At 48.6% G+C, this 20,122-nt stretch overlaps 2 protein-coding genes across 2 annotated transcripts; both read left to right on the top strand.

Annotated features, from left to right (window-relative positions):
- The first annotated feature begins 5,892 nt into the window (after positions 1 to 5,892).
- On the top strand, positions 5,893 to 7,869 carry LOC109779016 (amino acid transporter AVT1I). The gene is made up of 3 exons (XM_020337596.4): positions 5,893 to 6,135; positions 6,347 to 6,954; positions 7,183 to 7,869. Exons 1-3 carry the CDS (start codon positions 6,042 to 6,044, stop codon positions 7,702 to 7,704), a joined length of 1,224 nt encoding a protein of 407 aa, XP_020193185.1. The 5' UTR covers positions 5,893 to 6,041; the 3' UTR covers positions 7,705 to 7,869.
- A 6,971-nt stretch (positions 7,870 to 14,840) lies between these two features.
- Positions 14,841 to 15,901, top strand: LOC109779015 (uncharacterized). Its single transcript, XM_020337594.4, has one exon. It carries the CDS (start codon positions 14,996 to 14,998, stop codon positions 15,575 to 15,577), a length of 582 nt encoding a protein of 193 aa, XP_020193183.1. The 5' UTR covers positions 14,841 to 14,995; the 3' UTR covers positions 15,578 to 15,901.
- The last annotated feature ends 4,221 nt before the right edge of the window (positions 15,902 to 20,122 follow it).

Here is a 20,122-nt window from a genome sequence, read left to right as displayed (position 1 = left end):
ATGGGGACGGAGGGCTTTGTCAACTTAGTCAATATGCATGATTCTAGCTCCAGTGACCGTACGATGTCCATCCAACAGTCGTAGTGCTTCTTCAACCTCTGGTCTTCTTGCTCCAGCCGCCCAAACCAGCGCTGGTCGTGCCTCGTGCTCCTGCCTCCCGTGGCCGGCTGCGATGCGGCGGAGGCCTCACCGCCCCATACTACTCCCACCGCTGGCCAGGCCATCCCTGTACTCACCCACACCCCCTGTTATTCTGCGGCGACGGCAGCCTCACACCGCAGCGAACCAGTGAACCCTCATACTCCTCTACGCGTGGGCATCCACTGCCGCGTCTTCCCCGGCTCCGCGTCGTCCCCTTCCTAGGCCTCGCCGTCGTCCACCGCCCTGGTGCTCTCGGCGCAGCGTGGTCAACATGGTCAAGGAACGGCTTCCATCGGACGTGGACTGTACGTGGAGAGGCTGACAGCTGAGTCCACGGCCGCAGCAAGGAAGTGCCTCCTTATTACGCGCAAAATAATTATTCCTTCACCTGACAGCGGGGACCCACCGGATGGGCCACCGTATTTCGCGAAAAAACGTTTCCCCCTGACTGCTGGGACCCACCAGCTACATCTTCGCACGCAAGGAAGTGCGTCCGGGCAAAAAAAAATGATTCGCCCCCTAATTGCTGGGACCCACCAGCTACATCTTTGCAGGCAAGGAAGTGCCTGACAGTCGGGACCCACCTGGTCGAAGTGTACGTACCGTTGTCATTCTGGTCGTGAACGTGTACGTACATACTGGTCGATGTAGAGGCGCGCACGTGTCGTAGTAGAGGCGCGCACGTAGCATGTACACGTATGTACAGCGGCGAGTGTGCAAGAAAGAAAATACGGCGGCGTACGTACATACGGGCAGGGTCTCGAACGCCTACTCGCGCATACGTACAGCCCGGGCTTGTGTACGTGGTTGGGTCGAAACGGAGAAACTGCGTCGTCGTCGTGTTCATGGGGAGCCAACCGGCTGGATCGGAACGGAATGCGTCGTCGTGTTCATCGGGAGGGCTTGGATGGAACAACCGATGGAAACGAGGCCTGGCGTACCGCAGAACGGAGGAAACGGCCTTGTGTTTGACCGGCCACGTTCGAAATAGGATCCTGTTCATCGGGAGGGGTCTGGCATACCGCAAAACGGAGGAAACGGACCTCCTACGGTCGAAACGGGGGTCCTGTTGATCGGGAGGGGTGTGGCGTACCGCAAAACGGAGGAAACGGACTTGTGTTGGAGCGCTACGGTCGAAACGGGGTCCTGTTCATCGGGAGGGGTGTGGCGTACCGTAAAATGGGACTCCACGGGATACTGTTCTCTCCACTGTCGACCCCCTCCAGCCTCCACGGGCTACTGTTCATCCACCGTCGACCTCCTCCAGCCTCCACCTGCGACTGTTCATCCACGGGCTCCTGTTCATCCAGCCTCCATCGCGCGCTACTCCACCGGCTACTGTTCCACCAGCCCTCTCCACGGGCTCCTGTTCAACCACCCCTCCACGGGCTACTGTTCATCCAGCCCTCCACCGTCTACTGTTCATCCTGCCCTCCACGGGGTGGTCCTGTTCATCCAGCCCCAACCGGCTCAATCGATCGGGATCCTGTTCATCCAAAGGCAACACCACGGGGTCCTGTTCATCCACCCCGCCGGGAACTGTTCATCCAAACCCCCCAGCAACGCTCACTGTTCATCCAGAGGCAGCATCGATCGGCTTCAGTTAGCAGCAGTAGTGAAGGAATCGCTTGATAGGGTTCAGTTAACAGCCATTGATCGATCGCTCGGGTTCAGTAACGCGTAGCCTGCAGTGCAATCGCTCGGGTTTATTTAGAGCCCAACGCCTCGCTCGGGTTCAGTTAGAGCCCAATGCCTCGCACCCACGCGCGTGTGTGTATGAGAGAAACGCGCATCGCTCGGCCCCGACCACCCACCGTAACCGGGAACACCCCGATATTTTCCTCGCTCTCGCTTCTACCACGGTTTTTTCCGTCATGGACGGCCTGAAGAATGTCATGCAGCTGCGTCTCCGGCCCGCCCAGGACGAAAAGCCCATTTTCTGTCATGATTTTTTGTCATAGAAGTAGGACCCCACCACATCTATGATGATACTAGGTTTTGTCACAATTATCGTCATAGAAGTGTCATAAGTATGACAGAAAAAAAATTCGTTCGGCCCAAAATGTCACGGATGTGTCTTTTTTTGTAGTGTAAGGACCCATCATGGTATGGATTTTGAAGTAAATCTGTACAATTCTCAGAGCGTAACCCATTTTGGTTGCACAAAATGAGAAGCACTTTGCAAGATGTATGGTTTTTATGAGGATATGCTTGTCACCATGGACATTTGGGTTTTATGGTGATCCAGACATCGAGCAAGACAATATGGACATTTGGGTTTCAATTCTACCGCTGTGTGAGTTTCTCAAACATAGTTATTAACTAATTTATATTGTTTATTTCAAAATAGTTGACAGCTTATTTTCATTCTTCAAACAATGTGCGGAAGATGGTAGACAGAACCTACTACACTGATGGCTCCGAATTAACTTATCAGGAGAAAAAGCATATGATCGCATTTTGTACTGAGCTTGAGAATTACAATATCTATTATCAAACTCCTCCACATTATGGTCAATACGTGCCACTAGTGCACGTGTTGAACCACAGTAACATCCATGGAGATTCCATGGTAAGATGTTTTACTATTACGACATCCATGCATCTTCTGCATACTTCTAAAACTGAACTACATTGCTAACTACGAAGTTATTACTATGTTTTTCAACAGAAAATCCCGAAGGATTGTGTGCCTCATCTGATGTATCAGAATGGTCGCCTTGATGTTTTGAACATACAACCAGGTCATCCTACGAATCTCACCTGTCCATATCGGATTTCTAAAACCGGTGAACACATGGTAATCAAAGAATAGAAAAAAATGTATGGACAGTCGTAAGGAGGTTCTTGGAAGCAACATTGTGCGAAAGGCAAAGAATTGGAGACAGGATAATCTCCATTCTCCATAATGGAGAGTCAGGGGCTATCTTGTTTTATGTATTTTACCTAAGAGAATATAGTAGGTCCTAAGAGAATGTAGTAGGTCCTATGAGGTACAATGTTTATTATGTGGTACAATGTGTTAGAGTTGATGATGAGGAGTAGTTGTGATTATGACTAGTGACCAACTTGCTATGTGATGTCTCATTGATGAAAACGATGATCATGAGGAGGTGTTATATGACAATGATGTATTATGATGATAAGTTGTTAATGATATGATGATGATGATGATATTTATTATATCATTGGGTGAAAGAACCGCGGATTAGTTTCAAGTGGATGTTCATCCACTTGAAACTAGTCCACGGTTCTTTCACCCAGTGATGTAATAACTCATTATGATGTAAAAACAATATCTAAATTGCTGATGTATGAAAACTTGTATAAAGGTGTACGAATAACACATGAAATAAAAAAGAAATAAAATATGGAATAATAGTAGTAGCGCGGGCTGGGAGAAGCGCTACTACTAAGTCGATATAGCCGTAGTGTGGGTTAACCCACGCTACTGCTAGCCTTTAGCTGTAGCACCGTACCAGTAGCGCTCCTGCCCGCGCTACTGATAGGCCCAAAACATGCGCTACTACTAGGCTTTTCCCTAGTAGTGGATGCATACAACCACTTTATTAATTATTCACAAAAGACCTTCCAAAGAAATACAATAGTAAGTCTGGAACCACCGTCTAGGCAACATCTGTCGCTACTCCTGTCCAGATGATGAAGGGATGCTGATAGTTCGGGTCTAATACCAAACAGACCTCGCAGCCAAACCTAACATCTAAGACCTAAGGCCCCAACCAAGCCACTTGCCGGGTATGGGGCACACACCGGTCCGACACCCTCTCAGAGGCCGCTGCCGCCAACTGCCACCACTCCATCTTCAGAGTTGTACTGATGCATCAACCTTTCCCGGTCTAGCTGGCGTTGACTCCACCACGATGCCAGACAACGCCACCATCCTGCGCTCGTCTATCAACACACGCCTAGCAGCGAGACCCCCGCTGCTCCATGCCGCTGAGACCCGTCGTTGTCGACGTGTCAGATGCAACGTCGCTCGTCCTTCGCGAATGACACTTGCTGCCACTGGTCCCATCCCCTCCACCTGCAGTTTCTCTGCACTCCCAACCGATCCCCAGTGCCCCTGACGACACCTCCAGGAAGATCAGGACGCGAACAACGCCGCTGCCCCCAGATTCGAAGAGGATTGAAGGTTTTCACCCGGCCGGGGATCGGGTTGGGTAGATTGGGCCCTCAGTTGCGCCTTCATGAAGGAAAGCGGTGCCCATGGGTGTCGCCACTGCCTGGCCGGCCAGACCGGCCAAGGTTTCCCCCGGAACCAAAGTACACCACCAATGCTCACCATCACGGAGCCTGCAGCCGCAAACCACCAGGATGACGAGAGAGGCAGCAGGAGAAAGGGGAACCTCCAAATCTGACGCATCGGAGCATCGCACCACGGCAGGACTCCACCAGCGACTTGCCGCCCGCGCTGCCGAGCACGCTAGCCAGCGTCGCTTGCAGCCGCCGGCCGCCGCCACCTCGCCGACAGGGCCGCCGCCCAAGGATCCGCAGGCCGATGGGATCGATCCGGGCGCCGAGATCCCTGCCGCCACCTTCCCCGGCGCCTGCGCGGGCTTTGCCGGCGGCCATCTCCGATGGCGGAGGGAAGGGGAATGAGGGGAGGCGGCGCAGCGAAAGATCTAACCGCCCCCGAGTCGCCCCTAAAAATGGGAGAGATTTTCACTTCCCGGCCTATGCACCAACTAGGATAAACATGGTCGTCAGATTTTTTTAAAATGAATATCAAGATATTTCTTGATGAGTGGTTTCACCACACACCAAGCTTGATCCTCAATAAATGGGGAAAAGCCCTGTGCTCCACCTATCAAATCTAGGAATTGTATTCGGGTCGTTAGGCTGCACAACGGCATGCCCAACCACTCAGCCAAGGCTCTTTTTGCAAAAAAATTAGGGGAGAATTTCACTTCCCTGGCCTGTGCACCAACCAGGGATGTATACGACCTTTTAAGTATGAGTACTAGGAGGACGGGGCGTCGACCCTTTGGCTGGCAGCTGAGGTTGCTGCCAGCCCACCCGAGTTCAAGTCCCGGCTTGGACGTGTGGTGCTCGCAGAGTTTTTCCTATAAAAAAAATGCCAACGAGGGTTAGCCCTTGAGTTGGTCTCATTTTTTTAAGTATGAGTATTAGGATTTTTAACCTCAGTTACGCATCGAGCCTAGTCCTCAATGATAAGTGCACGAGTACAAGAAAAACCTGATCCTCAAAAATAAATAGGAGTCTAAATTCGCCTTCATGAGGATTTAAATTCAGGTGTTAGTTTTTTTAATATCCACTCCTTCAACCAGTTGAGCTAGGCTCACTCGCGCAACGGGATTGACATCGCAGCTTGGCTACTTGCCGTGCATCGGGCACATCAACATTCCATCGAACACGTCGTCTACAAGAGCCCATGTATCTGCTTCTGGATGATTTTGTACTAATTTGAGCCCACGCAAGTTAGTGGACTGGGTGGTTGCACTTTTGCATTTTCCAGGCTTGTGTATGAAGGTGAACCCAAGACGCAAGTTTGTGCACTGCAGGTGTCATGATCTCTTTTTCCATATGCATGCAGGGTGTGGCGTTTTCAGTCTTTCTCTAGCTTTTCTTTGGACAATTGGACTATTTCTTTCCACGACTCCGATTCTACATCGATATCATCACTTTGCTTTGCAGCAATCGCGATCAGAGCGTCTGAGGTGTTAAGTTATCCTCTTGTTCAACTGCCATGATGTTACGGCGTAGATGGTAGGGGTCGTCGCCGCGGACCGCATCCGTCACCTCTTTCTAAGCTTGGCGCCTATAAATGGCCGGATGCCCGTGATCTTCCTCTCCACCACCCGCGCATGTGGCATGCAGTTGATCCACGATAGCTACTTTGTACGCAACGTGACATTGCAATGGACATGAGCACTGCCAACACCGATCTGCCTCCGTCTTCCGGCAAGACAAACTTCCTCAAGACTTGTTTCAATGGAATCAATGCGCTCTCAGGTTAATCCCTAGCTAAATTTCTTCCTCTGTGATCTGAACGATCCTAATTTTAATTTCAGAAACAACTAGTTGGATCGATCTAGGTATACTGCCCAATGCTAGTAGTTCAAGAAGCACTTGTCACCTGCACGTACACATTTCGATGCATGCATGCATGCACTTGATTAATTAATTGTTTTGTTTGTGCTTGGGCATACGTTCATCCATGCAGGGGTTGGGCTGCTCTCGATTCCATACGCACTGTCTCAGGGCGGATGGCTGAGCCTGATCGTCTTCATGGCCATCGCCGTCATCTGCTTCTACACCGGGCTTCTCCTGCAGAGGTGCATGGACTCCAGCTCGCTCGTCAACACCTACCCGGACATCGGAGCCCACGCCTTCGGCCGGAAGGGCCGCGTCATCGTCGCCACCTTCATGCACCTCGAGCTCTACCTCGTCGCCATCGACTTCCTCATCCTGGAGGGGGACAACCTGCACAAGCTCTTCCCGGCGGCGAGCTTCCGGCTCGGCGCGCTCCGTGTCAGCGGGAAGCAGGCGTTCGTGCTGGCGGCCACGCTGGCCGTGCTGCCGACCACTTGGTTCAGCAGCCTCAACGTGCTCGCCTACGTCGCTGCCGGCGGTGCGCTGGCGTCCCTTCTTCTCATCGCCGCCGTCTTGTGGGTCGGGGTGTTCGACGGCGTCGGGTTCCGCGAGAGGGGCAGGCTGGTGCGTTGGGACACCATGCCCAGCGCCATGAGCTTGTATTCCTTCTGCTTCAGTGGCCATGCCGTGTTTCCCATGCTATACACGGGGATGAAAGACAGGAAGAGGTTCCCCATGGTACGTACGTCCCGTTGCAATGTTACATTGAATTTATTTATTTGAATTGTTTGGATTGCTTACCACATGTGTCATGTGGTTACGTTGAATTCTTGAAATCATGCCATGATTCATCACTTCCTACTCCTATATGTGATTCGCAAAAAGAACAAGATTATTTGCTACTATATGAAATATATGTGAAATTATCAATGGCCGGACATTTTACGTTTGATTCACGCCGCGCAGGTGCTGTCCCTGTGCTTCATCGTGAGCACACTCAGCTACGGCCTGATGGGCATCGTCGGGTACCTGATGTACGGCGACACGCTCAAATCCCAGATCACCCTCAACCTCCCGTCGGCGAGCGTGGCCGCCAAGGTGGCCATATACACGACGCTGGTGAACCCGCTGGCCAAGTACGCGCTGGTGGTCGCCCCCGTCGCCGAGGCCGCCGAGGGCGCGCTGGGCGTCGGCAAGAGCGCGCCGCTCCGCGCGCTCGTCAGGACGGTGCTCGTCGTCGGCACGGCTGTAGTCGCGCTGGCCGTGCCCTTTTTCGCCGACGTCGTGGGCCTCACAGGCGCTCTCCTCAGCTGCACGGCGACTATGCTGCTGCCGTGCCTCTGCTACCTCAAGGTCCGGTCAAAGATCGGCGGTGACAAGGGTATGGGGCTGGAGACTGCAGCTTGCCTGGCCATTGTCGCGATTGGCACCGCGATTGTTGGGCTGGGAACCTACAGTTCCGTGAAGCAAATTGTACGCAAGTTATGATTAACACAAGCAAAACCTGGGGGGTGGGAGCTTACCGCGGTGAAAACTTACGGACTGGAGTTTTTCTACTAATTCTCCTCTGAATTTAGCTTGGGCCTTCTCCTCTTTCAGTCAGATGTTGCAATCTTATCCTGCGAGTTTAATGCCATATTTTTTTTGAAAGGTTAATGCCATAAAATCAGTCCTTAGGTGTAGCAAAAACAATCGAAACGTCTGAGTTAACAATTGATGCATGGACTTGTGGGTCCTGCTGTCATGAGTAAATTGGTGGATGGACTTGTGGGTCCATACCCTAATAAGTAGACTCAAGGCATCCCCTAAAATAAGTAGACTCAGGGCATTTGCGAGAATTGTTACTTTTCGGGCAATGCTATTCAGGGAATGTTCACTGGGATGGAATTTGCGAATGTTTTTCGCAGAAATTTATGTTGCTGGAGCGTGACAATTTGTTCAAGCAAACGCGGCAAATTTCACAGCAAAATCCCTTCGTGTTAAGAATTTGTCATGTGTTTCTGAAGAAATTGTCATGTGCGTTTGGAGAACATGCCATAAAAAACGTTCGCAAATGTCATCCTCCCCAGGCAAAGTTCACTGGTTATTGCGGTCCTATTTTTCTGTAAAAAATATGTGAATTATCGTTATCTATTATGGAAAATTGTGTTTTTTTACATATATACTATTTTGCAGTTGGTTGAATTCTTTTGGGCTTTATTCGAACTTATGTCCGCTTGGTTCAGCATCGTGTTTTTTGGGGTCAACCATCTTGTTGTCTTCATATCAGGCCGAAGTTAGCATGGTGTTATTCAGGTTGCCCCTTGAGCGACACACTCTTTGTATTTTTTGTGTCCTTATTTTTGAATATTTTCTCTCTCTCATTGCTCTATCCATCTTGAATCTCTCAAAGTCGAGGCAGAGGTGAGTGAGAATGACAGAGTGGACGGAGGGAAGTCGACTTTCATGGTGATTTCAACGTCCAAGTCATTGATTGTTGTGGATTTCGGCTAAGGTGTCTCTATTGAGGTCGAATTTAGCTTACGATTGTTACCTTCATGTTCGTTTCTAGATCTCATCCGTGTTTATCTCTCTAGTATCCCCCCCCCCCATTCAATCCTTTTTGTGAGTATTTTTTGCGGCTTTTCATGCATTTCGTAGGTTGGTAGATTGTTGGTATCTTGTTCATCATAGAGATTTGGGGTTCTTCGGTTGCTTTGCAAATTTTTCAGGTTGATTTATAGGTTTTTCCATTCATCTTATCATGCTTCTCTCCTTAGATGTATGCATGGTATTATCATATTGTTTGTGTATGATTTGAGGTTCTTTCGTTTCTTACATTTCGCTTGATTTCGTCTTTTTTATTAAGCTGGTCATGTATCTCTTGTTAGCATTGAGCCAGATGGTCTTGTTAGGGGTAATTTGTGTCGTGTTCATGGGTTTGTTATGGAAACATAGCTACCTTTACTTGTTGGGTATTTTCACCCTTGTTATGATACTTAGCAAGTGTGAGTAGTTGTAGTATGTAATGCTTTGTAGCACATGCTTTAAGGCACTATCTATCATATTAATAGCTATCTTTATTTCTGCTTTTACCTCCATAGGTTCAATAGTTAGGTCGTTGTATGTAGTTCTCTTCATGTATGTAAGTTCTTAGTTTGTACATTGTATTGTTATTTCTTTTGTTTGACACGACTTTTTGGTTCCTGATACTCATATTTGAGTAGGCTAATGTGTTGGATGAATATGTGTGTATTCAATCGTGTAGTGTTTATTTTTATATGAAGTTTTCTATCGGCCCTAGATGAATTATTCTTGAAAATTGTAGTTACTTCTTTGCAGGTCCATACGATAGTATTTAGTTTTATTTGTTTGTCTAATTTGTATCGATAGTTGGACACTTTTCTGTGTTTCTTTATAATGTGGATCTTTGGTCTCTCCTTTCTGTTCTTTATGGCATGTAATCCATTGATGAGTTTATTTATAGTTGAGCTTTGATTATTATAATTCACTTTGATTATTAATAGTTGAGATTTGATTATTATAATTTCTCCAGCGGAAAAAGCACCCGGCCCTGATGGTTTCGCCGGGCAATTCTTCAGAGCTAGCTGGAGCATCATCAAAGTGGATATCATGGCAGCTTTTCACAAGTTTTATCATGCTGCTGGTGATAATTTTGGGGAGATCAACAAAGCCTTCATTGCTCTGCTGACCAAAGAAGATGGAGCGACTGAGATCAAACACTACAGGCCGATTAGTCTGATCAATTCGGTGGCCAAACTAATTGCCAAGGTGATTTCGATGAGGCTAGCTGGAGTCATATCGAGCATCATCTCCCCAGCTCAATCAACTTTCCAAAAAGGAAAATGTATCCATGATTGCTACCTATACGTCCAGAGTTGCGTCAAACATCTACATAGAAATAGCAAACCGGTGCTCCTCTTCAAACTAGATATAGCTAAGGCCTTCGACTCAATCTCATGGGAGTACCTGCTAGAGCTTCTTCAGCAAATGGGTTTTAGTGCACGTTGGAGGATTGGATCTCCATTCTACTGACCACGGCTACGTCCTGCTGTCTCCTCAATGGTGATGCAGGGCCACCAATCTATAACAGACAGGGCCTGCGGCAGGGCGATTGATGTCTACTACGCAACCTTCTTGTAGACGTTGTTGGGCCTCCAAGTGCAGAGGTTTGTAGGACAGTAGCAAATTTCCCTCAAGTGGATGACCTAAGGTTTATCAATCCGTGGGAGGCGTAGGATGAAGATGGTCTCTCTCAAGCAACCCTGCAACCAAATAACAAAGAGTCTCTTGTGTCCCCAACACACCCAATACAATGGTAAATTGTATAGGTGCACTAGTTCGGCGAAGAGATGGTGATACAAGTGCAATATGGATGGTAGATAAAGGTTTTTGTAATCTGAAAATATAAAAACAGCAAGGTAACTAATGATAAAAGTGAGCACAAACGGTATTGCAATGCTAGGAAACAAGACCTAGGGTTCATACTTTCACTAGTGCAAGTTCTCTCAACAATAATAACATAATTGGATCATATAACTATCCCTCAACATGCAACAAAGAGTCACTCCAAAGTCACTAATAGCGAAGAACAAACGAAGAGATTATGGTAGGGTACGAAATCATCTCAAAGTTATCCTTTCTGATCGATCTATTCAAGAGTCCGTAGTAAAATAACATGAAGTTATTCTTTCCGTTCGATCTATCCTAGAGTTCGTACTAGAATAACACCTTAAGACACAAATGAACCAAAACCCTAATGTCACCTAGATACTCCAATGTCACCTCAAGTATCCATGGGTATGATTATACGATATGCATCACACAATCTCAGATTCATCTATTCAACCAACACAAAGTACTTCAAAGAATGCCCCAAAGTTTCTACCGGAGAGTCAAGACGAAAACGTGTGCCAACCCCTATGCATAAGTTCCCAAGGTCACTGAACCCGCAAGTTGATCACCAAAACATACATCACATCACGTGAATATCCTATTGTCACCACAGATAAGCACATGCAAGACATACATCAAGTATTCTCAAATCCTTAAAGACTCAATCCGATAAGATAACTTCTAAGGGAAAACTCAATCTGGTGATGTTCCCCTCTGCACTTCCTTTTCGATGATGTTCCAACACTCCAGGCGCAAGACCAGAACAGTTGCTGAAGCGCTTCAGGAGGAGCAATGGATAAGAGACCTGCAACATGGAGATTGGCAACCCATCGTCACCGATTTTGTTTGCCTGGCTAGGCTAATCCGGGAACAGGCATGCACACTAAACGAGCAACTCCACGACATGATCAGATGGACCCAAAGAAGAAAAAGGTTGTTACTCGACAGCCTCGGCGTACAAGATGCAGTTCAGTCACCTCCCCTCCACGGACATGAAGAACACTATATGGAAAGTCTGGGCCCCTGGAAAGATCAAGATATTCTCTTGGCTGTTACACTTGGACAAACTCTGGTGCAACGACCGTCTTCAACGCCGAGGGTGGCTAAATGCATACTTCTGCCACTTTTGTTTAAGAAACTTAGAAACCTATGTCCATCTATTTTGGAATTGTCACCTCTCATGAGCAGTCTGGACAGAGGTGGCTAAGTGGAATGGATGCTCGGCTTTAGCAATCCCAAGCGAAGAACAGCTCAACACGACCTCCACAGTCAAAGCAGTGATCTCGCGCACGAATGGAGAGTGCAGAAAAGGAGTAAAAATCATGATCATGGCCACCACATGGGAGCTCTGGTGCGAGAGAAACAGCTGCGTCCTCAGAGATAAACGGGCAAGCTTTGCGAACATCATTGCAGCGATCCAGAGGAACATGGAACAATGGCGACTGGGAGGTTCAAAAGCCATAGAGACCCCCTTCGGGGATGTAATTGCGAGATAGAGGGTTACGACAACTAGCAGGAGGAAGAAGGGCGGGCCTCTCCCCCTCTTCGGTCTCCCCTTACCCTTTGTCTTTTTTTCGTTTGGCCCCTTGGGCCTTCTCTTGACCATCCTGATCAATCCATGTATTTTGTTACTCTACCCCTGCTAAATCTATTGAAGCCAGCCAAGCTGGATCTTTCAAAAAAACTTTATGTTTATAAATTTATTTTTAAATAAGATTGGTGCAATGGGTAGATGTGTTGGAAATATGCCCTAGAGCCAATAATAGAGTTGTCATTATCATATTTCCTTATTATTGATAAACTTTTATTCTCCATGATATAATTGTATTGACCGAAAACTTAAATACATGTGTGAATAAATAAACATACATTGTGTCCCTAGCAAGCATCTACTAGACAAGCTCGTTGATTAAAGATGGTTAAGGTTTCCTAACCATAGACATGAGCTGTCATTTAATAACGGAATCACATCATTAGGAGAATGATATGATGGACAGACCCAACCATAAACTTAGCATCTGATTGTGTCACTTAGTTTAATTGCTACAACTTTCTTCATGCCAAGTATCTGTTACTTAGACCATGAGATCGTGCCACTCCCTAATACTGGAAGAATACTTTGTGAGTAATCAAACATCACTTCGTAATTGGGTGGTCATAAAGGTACCCTATAGGTATCTCGGAAAGTGTTTGTTCGGTTGCATGGATCGAGACTGGGAACACTACGTAAAGGCATCCCCTCGAGATGGAGTGCCAACTTCAACTTCTCCACAAGTCCGACAATAGCCCAATAGCACATCAGTGGATCCGATCTAGACTTCCCGTCTTGATCGTCCACCTCCATACTCGACGAGTTGACATCCAACTTGTTGAACCCATCATTGTACATCTCCATTGCTATTCGCCTCACGATACATTCTCATATAACCTAGAGTAGGGTCATTACTAACATTGCGGTGCCCCGAACCTGGATAAAATGTGTCCGTTGTGTCCATCGGATAACCAAAGGTTACATCATGGTGTCATACAAATCTGCGTGTGACTACCGTTTTGTTGTTAGGAACGTCGTGAAACACCTCGACATGCAAGCAAACCAAACCTTAAACCGAAGACATGACACAAAACAAAGCAAAAACAGAGGAGTTAACAGTAATGCTATTGTGATTCTAGCATGGATAGAAATCGAGGAGGGAGTTGTTGCTCGTTAGTGTAGTCATCACCTTCATTGCCCCTGCTTGCAGCCGTGACAATTCACGAGCTGCATGTGTGTGGTCATTCACCGACACCTAGTGCCTGATCCTAATGAACGCCCACCAGAATGAACCATGGTGAGGAGCGACGAGCTTGTTGGGGAGGGGGGAGGCATATGTAGGGTTTGGGGCGGCGTTTTGGACCGTATGTGCACCCGCTTGCCAACTTGATTGCGTTGAATCAACAATTTTCAAGATGTGTTTCCCTGTGCCAAGTTGACACATAGACCAGTGGTGTCATTTGTTCACAGATTTTCACTCTGTGTATTTTGTGGCGTGCATTTATTAAATACAGTTCTATAGTACTTCCTTCATTTTAAAATATAATATATTTTTTACGATTTCAATAAGAAGTACATACAGAGTAAAACGTATGAATGTACACTCTACGCTACCTATATATACATTCATATATAATTTATATTGAAATCTCTGAAAGCGCTTATATTGAAATCTCTAAAATGTATGAGTGTAGCAGGCAGGTCGCTTTTTGATTTGGATGGGCTTTGTGGCCAAACTGCGGTGGGTGCTAGCTAGCTGTTCCTGTGCCGAGATCCCGGCCACTTGCGGATGCATGCGGCATGACGCTGCACTGCGCTTGCCATTGCCTGCTTGCTGGTCCATGGTTGTACGCGGGCGATTCGATTCGACAGCTCGCGGCGCCGGCTGCTTTTTGTGCCATGGCCATTTGGGATGGGAAACCTTAGCGGCGAAGGATTCCTTCCCACATGCAAGCACGCAGGCAGCATCGACCAGTACGTACGAAGAAGAGCTGCTTAATCTATAGTCGTACTCGTGGTTCCCAGAATACGCACTTTTGAGCTCCCCCTCCGACGTTGAGTGTGGCACCGTCCCAGCTGAGATTTACCAAACACTTTAATTTGGCCCGCTACGGTATGGTAAATCTCATGTGTTCTTTTTTTCTTTTCTTTTTTGCGAGGAAATCTCTTGACGGCATCACAATTTACAACAGCCCCGTCTCTCACTAGCTATAGCTAGCAAGCGGAAACAAGCTGCCTACAATAATGTGAGTGCCTGACTCACAATGACCGCGATACCACCAAAGTTAAAAGGCCACAAACTTGGTAGTAGTAGTATATTCATGAATGAACACCTCACCATGAACTTTGTTACCACACAGACATGGAAATAACTATTAAAAATAGGATAACCTAAAGCTTTTCCTTTGAAAGGAAAGAACCCGGCCGGCCGGTTAGCCAAAACATTGGACAACTGTTACCCACGAGGAGCCCTTTGCATGCATGCATACCCATCATCTTTTTTGACTACTTTTCCTTTTGCCCGCGGGCTGCGGCCTTTGTTAATTGTTACACACACGCACCCACACATCCATTGTTTCCCCATGGCGCCCTTTCCTTAGCTCACCTGCTTTCGTGCGATGCTGAAACTTCTCTAGGAGACATCCACTCGCAATTGCTCACCCCCACCGTCTAATACTGCTATATATACCCATGGCATCCCACGGGCAAAACTCCATGTCCAAGCATCAACTACACACACCTTGCGCTACTGTACAAGTACAACCAACACAATCCACGCAGCAAGCATCCCCTCCGGCACCACATACACACCTTTATTTTGCAAGCTAGTTAGACTAGTGAACTATAATCAAGATGAAGACCAAGGCTTCGACATTCTTCAAGCAGATGCTGTCCACCATCGTGGCCGTGGTCAAGGCCAAGTCCACGGCGGTGCGCGCCAAGACGAGCACCCTCAAGACGCGCCTCCTCGTCCTCGGCGTCCTCCGCAACAGGAAGCTCCTCGTCAGCGCCATCAACCACAAGATCCACGCCATCATGGGCCAGGACGACCACGCGCGCAAGGAGGAGGCAGCCCAGGAAGACGACGGAGGCAAGAAGGCCATCGTGCTCTACACGTCGCCCAGCTACGTGACGGAGCGCGACGTGGAGGCCGCCGCCGAGGAGGAGGAGGAGGAGAGCGACGACGAGTACCTGACGCACTCGCTGTTCCGCGAGGAAGACGACGATGACGACGAGCTGGTGAACGCGCCGGGGTCGGTGATTGACGTGGTGCGCGACGCCAAGGAGAAGGAGGCGGAGGGGGCTGAGTTCCGGCTGGAGGACGAGATCGACCATGTCGCCGACGTCTTCATCCGCCGGATCCACAAGCAGCTCAAGCTGCAGAAGCTCGAGTCGTTCAAGAGGTTCTGCGAGATGATGGAGAGGAGCGCTTGATCCACATCCCTAGAATCAGATCCGCCTCCAGTCCAGTGATTTATTATTCATAAGTATGCAATGGCGCCAGCTCCATCACTCCTTAAGCCAGGATTATGTTTAACTTAATCCGAGACCCATGCATGTAAGTAGAAGGAAAAGATAAATCCAGGCAAGAAGATGCTTATCTTCTGCTAGGGTTTTAGTGGGGATGCGAAGGTCTACTACGTGGTACTTTAATCATTACGTACTCCTGTTCTTTTGTTCTTTGATCTGGGGGAAGATTGTAAAAGTGCTCAAGTTTTGAGTGAAAAAACAATAAATGAAGCAAATAAATAGACGGCATATACTGTACTTCACGTCAGTACGGCAGGCAACTGAACAAATTAGCTTCAACTAATATTTTCTACTAATCCCCGAGAGTTGAACTCAACACGTACTAACATACAGTTCAAGCAGTCATAAGAAAAGCAGAATCAAGCTGATGACCGCACATGACAACGAGAAAGGGCTCGCTAGTTTTATGGACGGATGCCTCTGCTTTTGGCCAAGAACAGAACAGTTAATGCATACCAGTAATCCGTAGGATCGGATCAGTGTCGTCGGCGTTTTGCATTGCGGCGCGCCGGCATCCCCTCGGCCTCCTCCAACTTGACGTCCTTGGCGAGGGTGACCGCCGCCACGTCCTCCATTGCCTCCTCCTCGGAGAGACGCAGGGAGAATCTCACGGGCGGCGCCGGGGCATTCCGCTGCCTTGCCCGCCGCCGCGGCCTCTGTTCCCTATTGGCCTCCGGCCCGAGATACCTGGCGATCTCGGATCGTAATACCTCGGTGTCCATCGCCAACGCTGCCGCAACTCCTATGTCGTAGAGATCGCGCTCGCCGTTTGTGTCGCCGGAGGTGCATGTGGATGACGACGAGGACTTCAAGGACCCGATCGAATTGTCCTGCAGTGCCGACGAAGAGATGTGTTCCCCAGAAGGAACCCTAGGAGAGTGTATATCCGTTTCATGATCAACCGCGGACACTTTGCCGCTTGCCCCTGCTTTGATGGCCAGACTGACCGTGTTGTCTTGGCCGGCGATGACGTCCACCGGCGGCGCCGTGGGCGATCTAGACGGCGAACGGATGGACACAGTTAAAACCCTGACATCTTTCCCCGTGGAAGCAGCCTCAGCGACGCCCACACGAGCATCCTTTCTCTCAGCCATGGGAGCGTGTTCTCCACGGTTCGCCCCATCACCGTCCGGCGACGGCGAGGCAACTCGTCCCATAGCCACTTCTCTCCTTTCGAGCGACGAAGAGTGTACAGATCTAACATTCCTTTCCCCAGCACCGCCGATGAAAGCTATGCGATCCGAGCAGAGATCGGAAGAAAGAGCGGTTTCCTGGCGGTCCGATCCGGTATGCGCCGCGTTTCGGCCGTCGACGACGTTTACCGATCGCGCCGCCGCAGCGACACCTCCGGAAACAAGTTGCCCTGTTTTAGCCGGCGCGACGAGCATCACCTGGCTGCTCATGCCGGCCTTCCTTTCCCCTCCGCCGGAGCCCGTCGCGCGATCTGTCTGCCAGAGGGCGCTGCTTACTTCTTCCACACGCACGGAATCGGCTGGTTCCACGATGTGCTTCAGAATGATGTTATTATGGCCCAACATCAGCGGCGGCGGCATGTCGTGAGCGCACACGAGCTTGACGGCCGACGACGAGGACAAGGGCCAAGGCGACGACAGGGTTGACAGATCCTTCGAGTCATCAAGCTAAATGGGGGCCTCTGCGGTGTTCCAGTTTTATCGTGTCAGCAGGGAGTTACGAGTCCTGCTCGCGTACGTCAACAACTTCGCTGAGACCCACTCGGAAACAGACCACGCAATTTCACCGTGGGTGGGGGGTGGGGCCCCTCCCCCCCTGATCCAATGAAAAAAAATCAGACCGTAATCCTCAATTAACTCTCCGTTGATGTGATTTCTAAATAAAAGCTCTCCGTTGATGCAGATTATTTTTTGATGCTAAATTCTTAAAAGCAAAGCTTTGCTCGTTAGACGTCCCGAGCAAACGCCATCGCGAACCGTCGGATCCAAATCGCGCGCTCGCGCTTGCGTCCAGGTGTTCCACTGTCCGAACCGCCGCACAGGTGCCTTGCTGTCCTTCCGGTCCTACCACTAGGCCACTCCACCGCACCCCTCCCCCAACCCACCGAACGGCTTGCATTTTGAAAACTGCTCGCACTCTCCCCTCCACACGCCGGAAATCCCCATCTCTCGCTGTCGTTTCTCTCCTCCTCTCTCGCCGATTTCTCGCAACAAATCCACTCCTCGTCGGTGATTTTGGTGCGATTCTCCGTTGCGAATTTGCGGCGCGGCAGTTTTTGAGGTACGGGGAGGCGACGGAGGCGTCGGTGGGTGGAGGGGGGGGTGCAGAATCCACGGCTCATCTGCGGCTGCAGGGGTAGCGGACGCAGGGGCTTCCATCGGCGGCGTGGTTAGCTGTGGAGGGAAGAGAAGGCGAGGGACGCGCGGCGGTGGGTTCGCTGTAGCGGCGACGCGACCTTCAGCAACCGCCGCTCGTCTGTCTAGGTCGTGACGCGGTAAGCACGCCCCCGCTTCTCTCGTTTTTACTATATGAGGTAGGAATTGCTAGATGCGCTCGTCGTTGATTTCCCCCCTCCTAAGTGCGTGATGCGGCAAGGCGTTCTGGGTCGTCGTTTTCTCAGTTTGTGACGTGGTTAGGGTTGGGGATCTGTGGATCTAGCATCTTCTGTTTGCGAGATAGATGACGGCGAGGCCGATATATGAGAGGTTGATGAGGCTGATACCCCATTGCATAGTTTCTCCCAACTAAGGTTGAGTTGCCATGATTTTTACAGGCCTTTTTTGCCTGTAGGCTGTATGGTAGTTGCCAGTTTTTCAAGCCGAAATTGCCTTTTCACGCATGTTTTTAGTTTCTGCATCCTTCTGAAATATGTGAACCATTATATAGGGCATCTAAATATGTTGCTGCATCCTTAGTAATGTATTTGTTTGGTGTGCATTGGAAGGCGTTTTTGCCTGGGCTGTGCCTGGATTTTGTGCCTGAGTTTTGACAGTATATCCAAAAAGTCATCTGGATTTGTTGTTTTAACGACAACACATGCCTCAGTTTTTGCCAATAAACGATCCTGGTATGTTAACAGCAACAACACACCCCTTATATGATTGCTGTTTTTTGTTTTTTTTATGCGCACAATTTTTGAAGGTGATTTGCCTGGTTTTTATGTGATTTTGCCAATATTTTGTGTGACGATATTCAGAAAGTCATCTTTATGCAAAAAAAATTCTATCAGTGTAGTAGGAACTAATGGATGGACCAAGCAAAAAGGGCATTGAAGGAGATCATCAAGCAGTTAATCGTGATGCCGATCCATCGGTTGCGACTGAAGATCATCAAGAGGTGTGTCCGAAAAAAAATTCAATAAACAATTTTTCAATTTAGATTTTCGCTTTTTAAGATCTTTTTTTAACTTGTTTTGCGTCTTCTTTTTGCAGGGCCAGAGAAGCACACCCTTTATTTCGTAACGCCGTCGGGGAAGAAAGGAGATAGCTGTCCGTGGCAAACGTCCGCTGGACATCAACAGCAATCCCAGTGTTTCTGCAGATGGCGAAGAAAACGCCAAGAAAGATACTGATGTGGAACAACCACCAAAAGCAAAACGTCAAAAGACCGGATCTAACTAGGTAACACACAGTTGCTCAACTTTTGATCAACACTTGCCCAAGTTGAGCTGTCAAGTTGCCTAACTGTCCATGATATACACATGTATAATCCGTTGTTTTGTTTCTCCTAGGATAAGAGAAACAGGGCATCGCCTGCCAGGCTTTTCAAGCTGAATAAACTTCTTGTACCTCTCCAGAAGGGGGTTATCATTGATAGAGAGTTTGGAGGTTTATTGGACATTGCAGCGAGCAGCATGCCCAGAGACCTCAGTCAATGGATAATGAAGCACTATGATCCGGAGAAGTTACAGATTGTTATACCAGAAAGGGGGAAGATCCCAGTAGACGCAGCTAGTGTCCATAGGATATGGGGGCTGCCTAACAAGGGGAGGAAGGTGTGCTACGAGATTCGGCCTGAAATCACAAAGGAGTTCTATAGGATCTTCAATGTCCATGGCAAGAATGCGCCAACTCTCACTGCATGGTGTAAAATGATCCAAGGAATGGATGGAGCCCATGATGATGACTTCCTACGTGCTTGGTTAGCCGCTGCTTTTTCTTGCTTCCTTGCACCATCAACCAGTCTTAGCATTGAAAAACACTTATTCAAATAGGCCTTTATACTTTCCAAGAATTCTATATCATTTCCCATCAATAGTATGTCATCCACATATAATATGAGAAATGCTACAGAGCTCCCACTCACTTTCTTGTAAACACAGGCTTCTCCATAAGTCTGTGTAAACCCAAACGCTTTGATCATCTCATCAAAGCGAATGTTCCAACTCCGAGATGCTTGCACCAGCCCATAGATTGAGCGCTGGAGCTTGCATACTTTGTTAGCATTCTTAGGATCGACAAAACCTTCCGGCTGCAT

Source organism: Aegilops tauschii, chromosome 2 (genome assembly GCF_002575655.3).
Source record: "Aegilops tauschii subsp. strangulata cultivar AL8/78 chromosome 2, Aet v6.0, whole genome shotgun sequence".
Lineage (NCBI taxonomy): Eukaryota > Viridiplantae > Streptophyta > Magnoliopsida > Poales > Poaceae > Aegilops > Aegilops tauschii.
Note: the sequence above shows the minus strand (reverse complement) of the source record. Positions and strands in the feature narration are given on the sequence as shown.

Coding starts and splice junctions, on each gene's coding strand:
- LOC109779016 (XM_020337596.4), top strand. CDS start 6,042: ATGGACATGAGCACTGCCAACACCGATCTGCCTCCGTCTTCCGGCAAG. Junction 6,136..6,346: donor TGGAATCAATGCGCTCTCAG/GTTAATCCCTAG, acceptor TCATCCATGCAG/GGGTTGGGCTGCTCTCGATT. Junction 6,955..7,182: donor ACAGGAAGAGGTTCCCCATG/GTACGTACGTCC, acceptor CACGCCGCGCAG/GTGCTGTCCCTGTGCTTCAT.
- LOC109779015 (XM_020337594.4), top strand. CDS start 14,996: ATGAAGACCAAGGCTTCGACATTCTTCAAGCAGATGCTGTCCACCATC.